The 14,987-nt window shown below is 48.7% G+C and overlaps 1 protein-coding gene across 1 annotated transcript in view; it reads left to right on the top strand.

The window, feature by feature from the left end:
- Positions 1-2,770: 2,770 nt before the first annotated feature.
- VCAN (versican) overlaps positions 2,771-14,987 on the top strand; it is a 102,333-nt gene continuing 90,116 nt past the window's right edge. Inside the window, exons 1-2 of the mRNA XM_054003224.1 lie at positions 2,771-2,881; positions 10,702-10,777. Of these exons, the coding sequence (XP_053859199.1) occupies positions 10,708-10,777 (70 nt within the window). The 5' untranslated portion in view covers positions 2,771-2,881; positions 10,702-10,707. The remainder of the gene's footprint in view (positions 2,882-10,701; positions 10,778-14,987) is intronic.

Below are 14,987 nucleotides of genomic sequence, written 5' to 3'. Positions count from 1 at the left end.
ATCTATTTTCTTTCCCATCGAGAGAAAGAAAAAAGAGGTGCCAGCAGCGAGCCGACCCGAGGCTGCTTAGCCCCGGGCTGTAACTACTGGTTGCTTCTTGCTGGTGCTCGTAGGGCAGAGAGCTGCGCTATCCCCTGGCCCTACTCCCTGTTCAGAATTCTGGCCAGACTCAGGACCTCCCCATCCCCTGGAGGGGTGGCCAGTGCTTCAGCTGGACACCAGCACAGCGCAGAAACCTGCAGCTTCCCCTCGTGGAGCTGTGCTGCTGCAGACAGAGCTGCGAGAGGATGCTCCACAGAAGAGGGAGTCACCCTCTTCTCTTCCCATCCTTTGCCAGGAGCAGCTGCTCAGTCTCCAGTGGGCAAGGGTCACGGGGTGATGAGGAAGCAAGCTCAGGGCTGCAGAAGTGGCTCCTGCTCTGCTGAATTGTCACCCCTCCCGCCTGAAGCCAAGGCAGGGAGCGGAGTAGGAACAGGTGAAGCTGGGAAGTTGGGGCCACTGAAGGCTAGAGGGGCAGCTTGACTGTGGTGCCCGGTCATTTAGAAGCTCCTTGTTTGTCCTTGGAGGGTGGTCTGGACAAAGGGAGATAGCCAGTGCCATGTGGGACGTCCTGCTCTCCTTTCCAGAGGTTGGGATGGCAGCTGGATGGTCTCCCACCTCTTCGCCTAGAAAAAGGAGTGGGCCAGAGAGATTCCTGCCTTACACATATGACTTCAGAGGGTTTGTCTGCAGCCTGGGTAGGCTGAGATTGTGTGGGGAGAGGGAACAGTGCCCTCACCATGTGTCTCACTCAACCCCCTTACATCTGGGGGGGGGGCAGAAGAGGCTTGTTTGAACCACTGTGGGAGGGATTCAACGTCAGTATCCTCCTTTCATCAGAGCACTCTGCAGAGGAAGTGTGCACTGCCTCAGCAGTGACACTGGCGAGGCAGGCAAGGCTACCAAAAACAGGAACTGCAAAGCCTCTGTGTGAATTTGCATCAAACACCCTCAAAAAAAAAAAACCAAAAAAACAAAAAACAAAAACGTGCCCACAACTGTTTATAGCGCCTGTTTGAAAACAGAGTGTTGTCAACCCTTCTGACGCATGATTTCAAGGATTTCAAGGATTCAGAAAGTTTCAAGGATTGAGAAACCTCGTCCCAGCGTGGGGCAGGTCCGGCGTGTTTAGGTGTGGCAGTGCCCAGGAGGCACATGCACCGTGCAGGGTCTGACCCAGGCACGAGGAACTGGGGGCACTGGTGCTGCTGGGAGGCGGCAGTGGCGGGAGAGAAGCCTCTCTTCAGCATCCCAAGTAAGCAATTGTGTATTTACTCCGTGCAAGGAGGAAAAACAAACAAGCTCTGCAAGCCGAGATAAGGTTTTTCAGCCGGCGCTCCAGCTCCGTTCACCCAGGCCGCAGCTCACACAAAAGCTGATCTGGCTTAAGCCTCCAGGTCTCCATTTCTCCCTGCTTGGCTGTCATCTCTTCCACCTCCCGCCCCTCCAACTTGGCACCGAGGTCTGTCTTTGGAAACAAGGGCTTTGGGCTTGTCTGAAATCCTCTGTCAGTGTAACTCTGGGGACGTAGCAGCTGGAACTGTAACACAGCGAGAGGAGCTGAAGGAAAACTCCTTCTGCCTCTTCCTAGTGTTCGTACCTGGGGCTGCCGAAAACGTGCCCAGAGCAGTGCAATCAGACACACCTATTTCTCCAGGCTTTTCTTTTCTGGCTCCAGCTTTACACCTTCCTGGAGGAGGGGGACTTCTGGCTTCTGCTTCTCTGAGAGGGAGCACGCCAGAGGAACTGCTCTTGCCAGCATTTTGTGCTTGGTGAGGGTGCCTTAAATGTTTCCCACATACTGAGATAGGTGCATTTTGGGATGAGGGCTGCTCGGAGAGCACACCAGACCCCTCATTAACTAGTGAACATCCCTTTGTAAAAGGGTGGTTTAGAGTTCCACTTATGACTTCATCTCTGAGAGGTTTGGACAGCAAATGCTGAGCCTAATCTTAAAAAAAAAAAAAAAAAAAAGGAAAAAAAAAAGAAAAAGAAAGTGGCTGGAGATGCATGGGTGGAGAAGCTTGGCTCGGGCGGCTGCCGATGTGAGGCTGCCTGTGAATTGGCATCGGCAGGGGAAGTTTGGAACCAGCACCAATTTATTCTTTCATTGCAACCTCCGCTGAGACTGGGGAGGCAAAGGGGAAAAAGGCATTTCGGTCCCAGTCACTTTCCCCATTTCAACCGGCTTCGGGAGCCAGGGTGGAGGAGGTCTCTCCATTCTCTTCCCGGTTAATTGTCTAATTGGGGAACAATGCGCCTCTCGCACCCGCCTGCCCCTCTCCGGAGGGCTCCGGGCGAGCTCGGAGGGACCGTCCCGCCGCACCGGGCTGCGGGTCCCCGCTCCGGGTCTGGGGGCCGGAGGGAGCCCCGAGGGGGGCGGCCGGGCCGGGCCGGGGGCGGGGGGGGCCCCGCTCGGCGTGGGCAGGCGCTGGGGGCTCTCCTGCGCCCAGCAGCTGCGGGAGCTTTGGAAATTGCAAGGAGGCTCTCGCAGAGCTTGTGAACCCTCCTCTCCCCGAGCCAGCGCCCCTCCTCTGCAGCGCTGACGGTACAACGATATAATAATGATGGGTGGCTGAGGCTCGCATTTGAACTTGCAGGCTCGCTCCCTTTTGCCCACAGCTCGGTCCCGGCTCCGCGGCTCGGAGTCAGGTGCTCGCCGGCGGGAAGCGAGCGAAGGGAGGGACACCGAGCTCCGGCGCAAGGGGAGAGCCCGGAACCACCGGCTCCTTCCAGCACTAACGAGGGGATTTACTCTTTCATGCGGCCACTGGGATCTCTGGACTAGCCCAGCCACCACGTTGTGATTTTTTGCTATCTCTGCAATACGCTACCTTTTAAGGTAACTATAACTCTTTTATTGCGGGTTGGTTTTTAGTGTTTTTTTTTTTTTTTTTCCTTCCCCCCCCCCCGCTTTCTATAATATGACTGCCAGCGAACACCTAGTCTAAGATTTAAAACAATTGTTTTACTGCTTGCACCAACAAAGAGTTTGAACTGCAAATCTTAAGCGGGAGGGAATAGCGATGATTGGTGAATTTAAACAACCTGGGGTAAGTTCAACGACACGCGGGGGAAGAGGAGAAGGAGGGATGCTCGGGAACCCATCAAGAAAAAAAAAAAAAAAAAAAAAAGAGAAGAAAAAACCGGTGCAAAGAGGAGAACAAAGAAAACTAGGGAATAGAAGACTTTGGGGTGGGAGCCCTGAGAAGAGTGTTCGGTGCTGGTGGTTTGGATGGTTGGGAAGGTAGAGCCGCACCTTGGCGTGCGACGGGGCTCCGGAGGGAGACGGGAGGAAGCTGCTCCTTACGGGTGCTAGGTACACAAAGCGCCCGTGTGGCAGGAGCGACGAGAACGGACCTTTTCCCCCCCGGCCACCAGTTTTCTACCGCTGGGCTCCGCTCCTGTGTGCTCCCCACATCCCTTTTCTTTTTTTTTTTTTCCTTTTTTTTTTTTTTTTTTCCCTTCCCTTTTCTTCTCCAATCCGTTCCCCTGATGTTCCTGGAAAGCTGCTCGCAGGGCAGAGCGCCTCTGAAGGTGCTCAGCATCTCTCCAGAGGAGCCGGAGAGCGGCGTGCCCCGAACCACATTTTCTCTGCGGAAAGGGGGGGCAGTGGGTGAGGAGGAGGAGGAGGAGGAGGAAGAGGAGGATCGCAAGGTCAGTGGAGCAAAACGCCCCCTCTTACACCCACGTCCACTTTCTGGGGCACGGGCTTTGCCTTCCGCCCCCCCCCCCCCCCCCCACCCCCCTCCGCTGCCAGGGATTTCGCCTTTGTGTTACAAAAGGAAAAGTCAGAGCGCGGTGGAGGGCAAGCAGGGAGTTCCGACGGCGGGAAGGAGCGGGTGTGTGTGTGTGGGTGTGTGTGGGTGTGTTTGTGTGCGGGGGACGGCAGCGGGACCGCGGGCAGCCTCCGCCGGCCCCCGGCACCGTCCCCACACAAAGGGGCGGCGGGCAGCGGGCGGGGGCCGGCCCTCATTGTCCCCCTGGTCACGTCCTCCCGGCCACCCCCTCTCCCTCCCTCCCTGCACCGGCTCTCGGGATTAAGCCCCCATGGCTTTTCTTTTTTTTTTTTTTTTTTTTTTTTTACTTTTCCCCTTCTCACTTCTTATCACCCGCTTCCCTCCTCTTTTCTCCCTTTCCCCCCCATCCTCTTCCTTCCTCCTTTTTCTCCTTCTTTCCCTTCCTCCGCTTTTCCCCTCCTTCCTTTCCTTTCCCCCCTTTTCTTCTCTCTTTACCCCCTTTTCCCTTCTTTTTGTTTCCTCCCCCCTCCTCTTTCTTCCTTTTGCCTACACGCTTTTGACTCCCTTTTCCCCTTCTTGCCCCGTCCCTCCCTTTTTCCTCCCTTCCCCTTTTTTTCCCTTTCCCTCCCTTTTTTCCCCCTTTCCTTCCTCTTTCCCCCCTTTTTCTCCTCCTCCCTCCACCCTCCCCTCCCCTTTTCTTTCCCTTTTTTTTTTTTTTTTGCTAATTGAGGCGTGAGCGTCGAAACGCTCGGCAAAAAAAAAAAAAAAAAAAAAAAAAAAACCAAAAAAAAAACCAAAAAAAAACAAAAAACCCAAAAAGCAAACCCAAAACCCATCCCGGGATGGGAGAGGCGTAAATGTTGGGCGGCTCCAGGGATCGCCTTTATTCCCGTGCCTTTTCTAGCTAATCCTTTTCTCTTTTTTCGGCTTTTCGAGCGAAAGGGGAAGTTTCCTCCCCCCACAGGGAGCGAGCGAGGCTCGGCGGGGCGAGCCCGGGACGGGGCGGGCGCGGTCCCGCGCTGCCCGGGGCGGGGGGAGCCTGTGGCAGGGCTGGGCTTTGAGGGAAGGCGGGGGGGGGGTCTCCGCGTTGAGTGCCGGTTTTGGGGTGGCGGGCTCGGTACCGTTCCGGGGCCGAGGGCTCGGCCCACGTTTGGGGTCGTGGGCCCGGTGCCGGCCCCGGGGGCGCGGCCGCTGTCGAGGAACGGGGCGGGCGCGGCGGCGCCGCGGCGCCCCCGGGCGGCGAGCGGCGGCATGGCAGCTCCCGCGGCCGCCGGTTTCCCGCCAGAGGGCTCCGGGCCCGTCCCCGTGAGGGGAGAAAAAGGCCGAACCCCATCGCAGATCACCGCCGTAATGAAATGGTTTAAAGTACGCGACACCCCCTCGATAAAAGCCGCTGGCTCCGCTGTTCCGTCAACCCTGGGAGACTTCTGCACAAGAAGTGGGTCCAGAGGAGGCTCCAGGATGAGCAGAGGGATGGAGCAGCTCTGCTGGCAGGAAAGGCTGGCACAGGTGGCATTGTTCAGAGGGCAGGGCTGAATGGGAGATTGGGAATTAGGAATTGTTCCCTGGCAGGGTGGGCAGGCCCTGGCACAGCTGGGGCTGCCCCTGGATCCCTGGCAGTGCCCAAGGCCAGGCTGGACACTGGGGCTGGGAGCACCTGGGACAGTGGGAGATGTCCCTGCCGTGGCTGGGGTGGCACTGGGTGATATTTAAGGCCCCTTCCAACCCAAACCATTCAGTGAGTCTGTGGTGCTGTGGGACAGGAGCAGGCAGTGCCCGATGGACTGCGGGGTGGGACTGGCACGTTTCCCACTCTGGGCAGCCCCTCTGTGCCTGGGCTCGAGGTGTGACGTGGGACCGGGGCTGTGGGGATGGCAGAGCGAGCTGAGGGCACCCACAGCCATCCTTGTGCCCAGCAGTGACACCGGGTGAAGCCCAGGAAGTGCTGAGGAGCCCCTGTTGGAGCGCACAGGGGGGCTCCCACGAGGGCAGTGCAGGCTTATGCCTGTGGGTGCCACGAGTGCCATAATTTCCACCTCTTGCTTCCCTTCAGCAGTGTGGGCGCTTAAGAGAGGTGGGCAGGAGAGGCCCTCAGCTCTCCTGGAACCAAGCCTGACAGAGGTCAGCGTTTCTGGGCATGGGTCAGGCTTGTCAGAGTGTCCTATGCAGGGCTAGGAGCTGGGCTTAGTGATCCCTGTGTGTCCAGCTTGGGATATTCAATGTCTCTGGAAGGCAGGGGCGACAAGGTGGAGCTGGGATGATGCAGAAGGAGCGGGGTGTGCTCATTGCTCCTCCACGCGCTGCCTCTGGCAGCTTTCCGCGGCGTCTCTGCGCGGCTGTCCCAGAGCCTGGAGCTGCTCCTGGCGTACAAGCGCGGGGGCTGTGAGGGATGTCCCGGGACAGCCAGGGGCGCCGGAACGCGCCGTGCTCTGGTCACTGCTCCTGTCTGCGCTCCAGCCTGCAGGCAGCACCGCAAGGAACTCAGCCTGGAGGAGTTCCCCCCTCAACAGCTGCTGGAGGTGATGAGGAGGAGGTGATGCAGACACCACAAAGACCTTCTCCGAGGCCTTGGGAAGGTTTTCCCAAGGGATAACGGGCCAAGCAGGGGCCACTGGTGAATCAGGTGGAGGCTGATGCACAGTGGGCTAATTCATCACGTGGCAGGGAGGTGGTGAGGCTGGCTAATTAGGCAGCGCTGATGGTGAGGTGGGTACCTGGCAGCAATTAACAGTACCAGGATCAAAGGACTGCAGAAATAAAAGAAAGTGCAGACTGTGTGCCTTTGAGGAGGGATGGCACCTTTGAAGCTTTCAGAGCTTGGAAGGTAGGAAGGGATGTGCTATGACTGCGATTGGTCATTTCCAGCTTTTTGGGGTTCCACTGGAAACTGTAATTTACTGTTTTACCCATTAGAATGAGAAGCCTTCCTTCTCTTTAGTGCCGGGTTCTGCTGGGTCCCACCCTCTTTTTTTTTTTTTTTTTTTTCCTTTTAATTTTTTATGTCATTCTGACTTTCACTATGAGGGTCAGATGGGCAGAGGCTGCTTTGTACGTGTTTAAGGAACATATCCAGATTTCACAATGCAGCTGTAGAGCATGTCTACAGCAGGACCGGCCTCAGTGTGACCTGAGAAGTTGCAGGTTTTGAGAAACCAGGAGTATTTTTGGATTGTAAGCTTTAGTCTCTTCCACACCAGGACAATTCACTCTCTGAACCTGAAGTTTTCAACAGAAAGAGAGACATGATGTTCTCTCATCTGGTTAAATTAAAATAGCATTGGTGTGAGATCAAGCTTACACTGCAAACTAAACACAAGCTGGAATTTGGTCAGAACTTACTGCTCCTATGAGTTTTTGCTGTAGTAAGGGAAGGTGGCAGCGCATGCAAAAATAGGAGCCGTGCTCTTTCCCCACAGAGAGAACCCCTACTGCTGGTTTTTAAAGATGTGAAGCTTGTCCAGGAGTTTTGCATCTATGGGTTAGAAGATGCTGCACTCAAGGCTGCATCCCATTTAGAAATGTAACACGAATTCCTACTGTAGATCCATCTGCCTGTAGTAGCTCCTAATAAAATGGATTAGCCCAGTTGGAAACCAGCCAGCAGGCAACCCAAGTTTGGTCACGTCAAGTGAGGTACTTTTTTAGCAGAAGGTGGAAATTAAACACTTACTCAAGTCTTGCAGCTTGAGTTGGCAAGATTTGCTCACCGTGTTATGGATTTCTTTTACTATGCATGTAGTGACACCAAGGGGGGGAAAAAAAAAATCCTGTGGAAAAAGGAGTAGTTAGATGGATTTTGGCTAATTGCAGTGGACTTAGGGGCAGTACAGCAGCCAGACAGCAGACTTCTGTGAACTGTAGAGTGCGGGAATGGGAAACACAAACCTGTTTTAGAGCAGGGATTTAGCTCTGTGAGGGCACAGTCCGCTGCAGCCTCTGCCAGCAGAAGGGCAGGAGTCAGGAGCAATCACATCCAAGAGCCTGGAAACGCGGGCGGGAACCGGGGTGAGGTGTAAGCAGCAACCTCTGCCTCACCTGTGGGTCCTGAGGAGGATTTTTGGCACCAGGTCTGCAGAGCTCTGTCTCCTCCTGAGCCAGGCTGCCCTGTGGGGCTGAGCAAGGAGCTGCTGTTATGGTCTGCGTGTTTGGAGAGGGTGGCAGGGGTAATTTTTTAATTCTGGCAGCTGGAGTGGAGCTGCACTGGGCAAACCAGGAGTGTTTATGGGACCCCACCAAGGCCTGGAGCGTGAAAAGCAACCCTCAGGTGTGAGGAGTTGTGTGGGAGTCACACTCCTGACCCTTAGGGCTGAAAATCAGACCATTCTCCCCAGGGGTTTTCATTGCTTGAGTGAGCATTTCAGGATAAAGAATATTTTGTAAAAAGTCAGGAGGTGGTTTTCCAAGAGTCAGGTAGGGATTTTTGGCAAGTGTCTCATATTAAGCTTTGTGCTCAAACAGTGTAATTTTTTGGAGCTATGCAAGCCCTTGGTGCAGCAGGTGTAATTCCTCCCCTACTCAGTAAAAGGCTAGGAGCCATCACATCCGGGAATGTTCTCTTCTGTTCCCATGGATTCCTTGAAAATTGCCCTTCCACAGTTGCCTGTTTTCATCTGTCCCTGTGTGTTTGGTGACTGGAAGCATAGCAGCAGGGTTTGTGTTCTTACCAAACATGGAAGCAGTTGTGTTATGACAGCAATTGCAATGAACTTCCAAGGGCAACAGGTTTCCACTGACACGTGCCAGGCACCCAGGTATGCCAGGTCAGAGCCAGGGAATTGGGCCAGGTGCAAAATACAACCAGCTCTGTTTAGGTACGACACCCTCATTGTTGGGAAAAAGAAAATACTTTGTTCTTTTTCTTGTCAGGTTTCTTTGATTCCCTTGATTCTGGTCCCAAAAGGCAAGGTTGCCTTTAGGGGAAGGAGGGGGATAAAACTTGTGGGTAAACATGGAGAGCTAAACTTGTAAACATTCTGTTCTGGACCTTGGCTTCGCTGTGGATGCAGCCAGCGTGTGACGCATGGGAGCACATGTGGGCAGAACTTCTCAGAAGGTCTGGAGCCACTCAGCTCTCACAGGGGCCAGAACTTTGTCTGGCAGGCAGGTCCTTCCCTCAGCACCTTGGAAGGTGGAGAATTCCTCCAGTCAGTCTTCTTCTCATGCTCTCATCAGAGCTCTTGTGTTACCAAAGGAACTTCACCGGAGTGGTTTTGGTGCTTGAGGCTTCCAGCATTTTTGGGATACAAGGGTTGCTTGAAGGTCCTTCTGCACATCTGTAGGCTCAGACTGACATCACTTTTTCTTTTAATTGTTGTGTAATAATGAGGATTTAAGTGTTTATCTAAGCAAGCATGTGACTCTGTATTTCACAGCTGATCCATTGCATTCAAAGGATTTGGATATCTGCAGCTCTGATCTTGTGCAACCTCCTCACTCACAACAGCCTTCTACAGGGAGTTTGCACCAGGGCACAGTATAGAATTGTAAAGTTAGATAATAAAAAGTCACTTTTGTTTTCTTCACATGCAGCTTTGTTTGTGTAAATGTAGGAGGAGATAAAAGTCTGGCTGAGTGGTGTTGGGGGTAGGTGTTAGGGTCTTCAGAAGAAGTTTTATGGCATGTAGGGCTTAAACTGAATGAAGTCCTGGTTCTAGTTTGGGACTCAGTTGTGAAAAGTGCAAATTCCATGAAGTCCACGTTGCAAAATAAGTGATATCACACTCTGCACTCACTCAGCTGTCCTGAGTGGCTGCAGCAGAGATGGGGCGTCCTTGGCAGCGTGCAGCCTGCTGTGTGGAAAGCAGCTGCATTTCCCCCTCCACGCCCAGGGAATAGGTTGTAGCACATGTTTCCCAGTGCAACCAGCTGGCTCTGGCCATCCATGTAGAGGGAATGAAGGGCTCTGGGGTTTTCAGCCCTGTTGGGTGGGAATTTTTAACTTGCCTCACTGGAAAGGCTTGGTTGGAGATGTTTTGCGTCTTTCCCGTGCTGCTCAGACGTTACAGGATGTGTGCCAGTTCACACAGACTCCTGTGGAGTTTGGGCTGCAGCTGTGAGCTGCGGAGAGAACCGTCCTGAGGTTGAACACGTCACCAGGAGTTTTCTGAAGTTGCCTCTCCGTGTTGTCTTCGCTGTCACGTTCAGTGCAGCCTGTGGAGTTTTTAAAAGTGGAAGTTTCACATAGTACACATGTGCAGTGCAGGTTCCGTAGTTATAACACAGAGAGGTACATATCTATTAAATCTCTCCACTGATCCTTAAGGCAGTTCAACTGCAAGCTCTCTTGAACAGGAAAAAAAACCTGTCACCTTGGTTGCTTGTCCAAGTGAAGAACTCAGGTAGCAGATTTTGCAGCAATATCAGGAAAATCAAGGTAGTGATAAAATTTTTTTGACAAATTGCTGCTGAAAGTAATTTCTTATGTTGGGGTGTTCGTAGCATATACATGTAACTGTATGGATGAGGGATTATTTATAAACCCTTTGCAGCCATTGGTGTTTGTGTGTCTTGCAATGCTTTTGCAACTTTGGGGATATTTACAGGTTCAACATGTGTAACTATGAACGGAAACGAAAAATGAGAAATAATGTCGTGAACATGCAATTTATTGTTGAGTATGTATGATACACGTGAAGAGCTTTCCAGCTGTTGGAAGGTGGAGCCTGTAAAAGCAAAGTGAGAGGGAACTGACATGTCAGAGCATCACTCAGGACTCAACAACCTGAAACCCATTTTAAATCTGTATTCCATGAAGACACATGGTTATTGTAACAAATCTCCGCCATAAATTGCTAAATGAAGATGCCCTGAAAGCAGAGCACTGCTTCTGATAGCAGTGACAAATACTGATGTGCTGAGCTACAACATTTGCTAAGGACACAGTGCAATACTAACCACTTACTCCTTTGTTCTTCATTTCTAGGTCAAGATGTTGTTAAGTATAAAAAGTATCTTATGGATGTACTCTACGTTAGTTATAACATATATGCTACCTAAAGGTAAGTTTCTGTACATAGAACATTTCATTTAAATTAATTTAGTGGTCTAATTGGTAGGGCATTTCACAGGACTGAAGAAACAGCCCAAACTCAGGAAACAGTCTTTCTTTGCCTGTGCCATGCTGCACCATGTCACTAATTTTGTTTCTGTGTCCTCCTCAAGGCATTAATGATTTATTTCTGTTGTGCTTGGGCTGCCATGAGCTAAGCTGGGGCTGGACCCCTTGGCTGCTGGGGTCTCGAGTAAGGAGGTGTTAGGGCAGCTGCAGGTTTGGGTGGAAAGGAGCTCTTACTGCCTCTCTTGGTGATTACATGCTAAAACTGAAGTATGTATCCATGTGTGGTTGCCCTGGTTATTTGAAAGTTTAGGTCAGGCCTTCAGTATGGAAAATATCCCAACAGCTGCTTCAGACTCACAAAATTGGGAAAGCAGCTTTCCCAAGTCTAAAAGCAAGATTTTTCTTTATTTTCTTTTCCTGTTCTTTCCAGGTACTCCTCAAACTGATTTCAGCCTCTGGGAAAATCAAATTTACTATTTTTTTTTTTTTTTTTTTTCTACCTAGCTGGAACACTATTGCTAGTAACATGTTTAGGTAGTCCTCAATGATCAATAAAAGGACTGGTTCATTAGTGGAACCAATTAAAAAAAAAAAAAAGGATAATAGATTTAGATTGGCTATAAGGAAGAAAGGTATGGATCAGACCACAGACCTGACTCACTGCATTGCACAATTGCAGAATTCAGGGATACAGGGATTGAGAGGGCAGCACTCTAAGTGGGTAGGAGTCCATGGATCCTTGGAGTAGTAGAATGTGGGATGGCATCTTTACATGTCCTCTCACTTACTCCACCTTTCATTACATCATAAATGTAATTTATCTCCAGAGTGGGATTTTTGGTTCTTGGGAGATTCCAAAGAATGTCCCATTCTTTGGAATGTAGGTCAGGTTGTGACCCATCCTTATTTGTCCAAATTTTTTTTTAAGGAATTGAGAAAGACCCTGATGTTCCTAGAACACACTGTGAACTTTACGGGGTTTACTTTTTAAGTCAGGGGCCATTCTTTTGGCCTACAGAGTCTTAACCATTTTCAAACTATGGCCATGGTGAGGAGGACAAGGATGAAAAAATTTTTCATGAATTGATCTAATTCATGATCCCAAAGAATCTGTGGGATCAACTCATATCTTTTATAGAAAAGTCGGTGCAATAATATTTTTGAGAATGAATGTTAGAAGACTGCACACAATCTTTATAAGTATGGCTTTTGTTTAAAAGCACTCTAAAAATAAAACTTATCTCAGCATTTGGAAAGATAGACATCTTATGTTTCAACCTTTTCTTTTTGAATCCTTAGTTTGGATTTAAAATTGAAGCCTTTAAATCTTTTATGAAACATGAATTCCCAGCTTATCACTATTGTGCTTTACAAGCTGGACTTCGTGGTTATAATCAGCACTGGAGTTTTTCCCACCTGTTTTGGGTGGCCATTTGTGGTGTTATGTTGAGTTCTGCAGCTGAGATTTGCCTGGCTCCTTGTGAGTGTCTTGCAGACTATAAAATTAATTCTTCATCACCCTGTGTGTCCTTCTCTTATTCTGCTTGCTCAGACCCCAGACCACCTAGTAGAGAACTCAGGTTATTGCTGGGTCTCAGTCCATTACCTTTCAGTGTTTCCTACAAGTTTCGCTCATTTTAATTCATTATTATCTTCGCTAAAAGACTGGTGTTTAATGAAAAGGCTTCTCCTAGGCTCAGTGCTAGTAGCTGGATTCACAAAACACACAATTTCACTGATCCTTTTTATTTCTGCTGCTAGACAGGGCAATATACCATATGTCCCAGCAGGTTGTTGATGAACTGAAAAATGAGATGCAACATTTTTCTTTTTTTTTTTTTTTTTCTTTCTCATAAATTTAGCTAAAAATAAATAGAATATTTTATTCTTTAAGCATGTGGGATTTGTCTGCATAGTCAGTAGCAACATTCTGTTCAGCTAAACTCAATTATATGGCCAATTCTCTCCTCTAAGCAGTGTCACACCATGCAGGGCACTCTGTTCTTCAGACTCCTTGACTCCTTGACCACTGCAGACCCATTGGCCTGGTCATTGTGGTTAATGTGATACAGAAGGGCAGAATTCTGTCCTTTTAAAAAATTACCTAGACTCCTACTTTAAGAATTTTGTAACGTTTACCACAGATCAAGTGTACACATTTTGGAGAAAGCTACTTCGTTCTCAAGCAAGAATTCCTTTCTTCCCACCTCAAAAGGAAGACATCCAGCTATGTTTCATTGGTCTATCACATCCCATTGATAGGGGCTAATATGGAATATAAGCTTAGCAAAAATGCTAAAGGAGGGAAAAAAAAAAGGGTTATATGGATTAATATGAGATACTGATAGTTTCTGCATTGGTCAGTAAATTCTGCTAGACTAATTTGGAGTGCTGCAAGAAATCAAGCTTTTTGGAACTGTGCAGGAACATCACTTAATCTTCTTTTATGTTAGCCAAATATTTTCTTTTTCTGTAGGGAAAAACTTCCTCCTTTCTCTTTCTCCTCTTCCTCTTTTTCCTTTTTCTCCTTCTGGTCTTCTCCTCCTCCTTCCCTCACCTCGCCACAACAAATAGTTTTTTATAAAGTGTGATATAATGCTTTCCAAAGTCAGGCAGAACTGCAGCTACACAGAACCTTCTGTTCTGGGAAGTAGCACAGTTTGGGCTGGATCTAGTTTTCATATCAGGATGATATGTGTTGTTTGCCAAAGCTTCCAGCTGGCTGATGTGAAGACACAAATTTTAAAGGGAGGAAATTTCCTCAGGGTTCAGCGCTGATATTCCAGATCACTCATAATCGTATACAGTGTTCTTACAAAGTTTATTAAAGTTCTGTCAGTCAGTATAATTATAATTTAGTCATTCTTCAATTAAGAAGAAAGTTCCTGTAAGGTGTATAGATGACAAGAGATCATCATAAATTCTAAATATTTTGAGACTGATTTTAATCTCCCACCTGTGCAATTTGGCAGTAATTCCATCACAACTGATAGAAGTGAGAATTCATTCTGTTTCTTTATCTCCAACCGCTGCAACTCTGTGAAGTTTCAAGAAAATAAAGGCAATAAAAAAGATCTCTGGTTTCATCAGTTTTGATACCATCATCTTGACTCTATCTGAGTTGTGCATCCAAGGAATTCTAGTTTGGTAGGCATGGATGGAAAGGACCTGAGAACTTCCATTCAGAATTCTGTGTCTTCCCTGACAGTCCATTTATCTCTTTTTCTGGCTAGTACTTTATTATTAAAATGCTTGGGCATTAAACTGATGACGCTTGTATTGAACCTGTTTAGATAATACCATTAAGACTTTGTCCTGTGGAAAATCATCTGTCTCTGTTAAAAATAATCAGGTTAATGAGCAACTTTCCTTTTTTCTTCCATTTTCCTTTTTTCCCCTGTTTCTTTTTTTCTGTTTTCTTTCTTATTTTTTTAAATTTTTTTATCCCCCCCTCTTTTTTTTCTCTTCCCTTTTTGCTCCTCTTCTTTAGTTCTCTCCCTCTGTCCACCCTTCCATCCCAACCTCCAATCTTCTACTCTTTATGGATTGAGATTATATTTTTTATCATAGATAAAAAGATAATTTTCATGTGCTGGTGTCTCCTGTTTCATGTACCACTCTGTCAATGGCTATTATTATTATATTTCTAAACTTTATAAATCCCAGCTCCCTTCAAAATAGTGATGACCATGTTCTACCTTTCAAAAATGTTAGTGAAGGACTGTGAAAGAGGTAAAATAGTTACTGTTGTGCATCAGCTTTTAATCTTCATTAAGCCATTATGTGTGATGAAATAACATCACATAAAAAAGGCAAATCCATCAGAAACCCTCTCTTCAGTTGCAGCGTGCAGCTTGGATGAACAGTAGTCAACTTCCCCCTCAGGATATTGTCAGATGGAAGCATTTCGCTGTGAAATGTTTGCAGCTGGAGATGACATAAAAAATGATAAAAGTCCTGATCATGTCAAGTCTGAGCCAACTAGGGACTTTCTGCGTGCTTTACTTCTTCCTTTGCTTTTACATCCTGAAATATTTCATTTCTGCGATGTGTTAAAGGCCCTGAGGCTACAAGGAAACGACTTTGAAAGAGTGACTATTTGGGAGACTCTCACTGGAAAGGCTTTTGTTTCAGCACGTGTGCAATAAAAA

Source organism: Vidua macroura, chromosome Z (genome assembly GCF_024509145.1).
Source record: "Vidua macroura isolate BioBank_ID:100142 chromosome Z, ASM2450914v1, whole genome shotgun sequence".
In the NCBI taxonomy this organism is placed as follows: Eukaryota; Metazoa; Chordata; class Aves; order Passeriformes; family Viduidae; genus Vidua; species Vidua macroura.
Note: the sequence above shows the minus strand (reverse complement) of the source record. Positions and strands in the feature narration are given on the sequence as shown.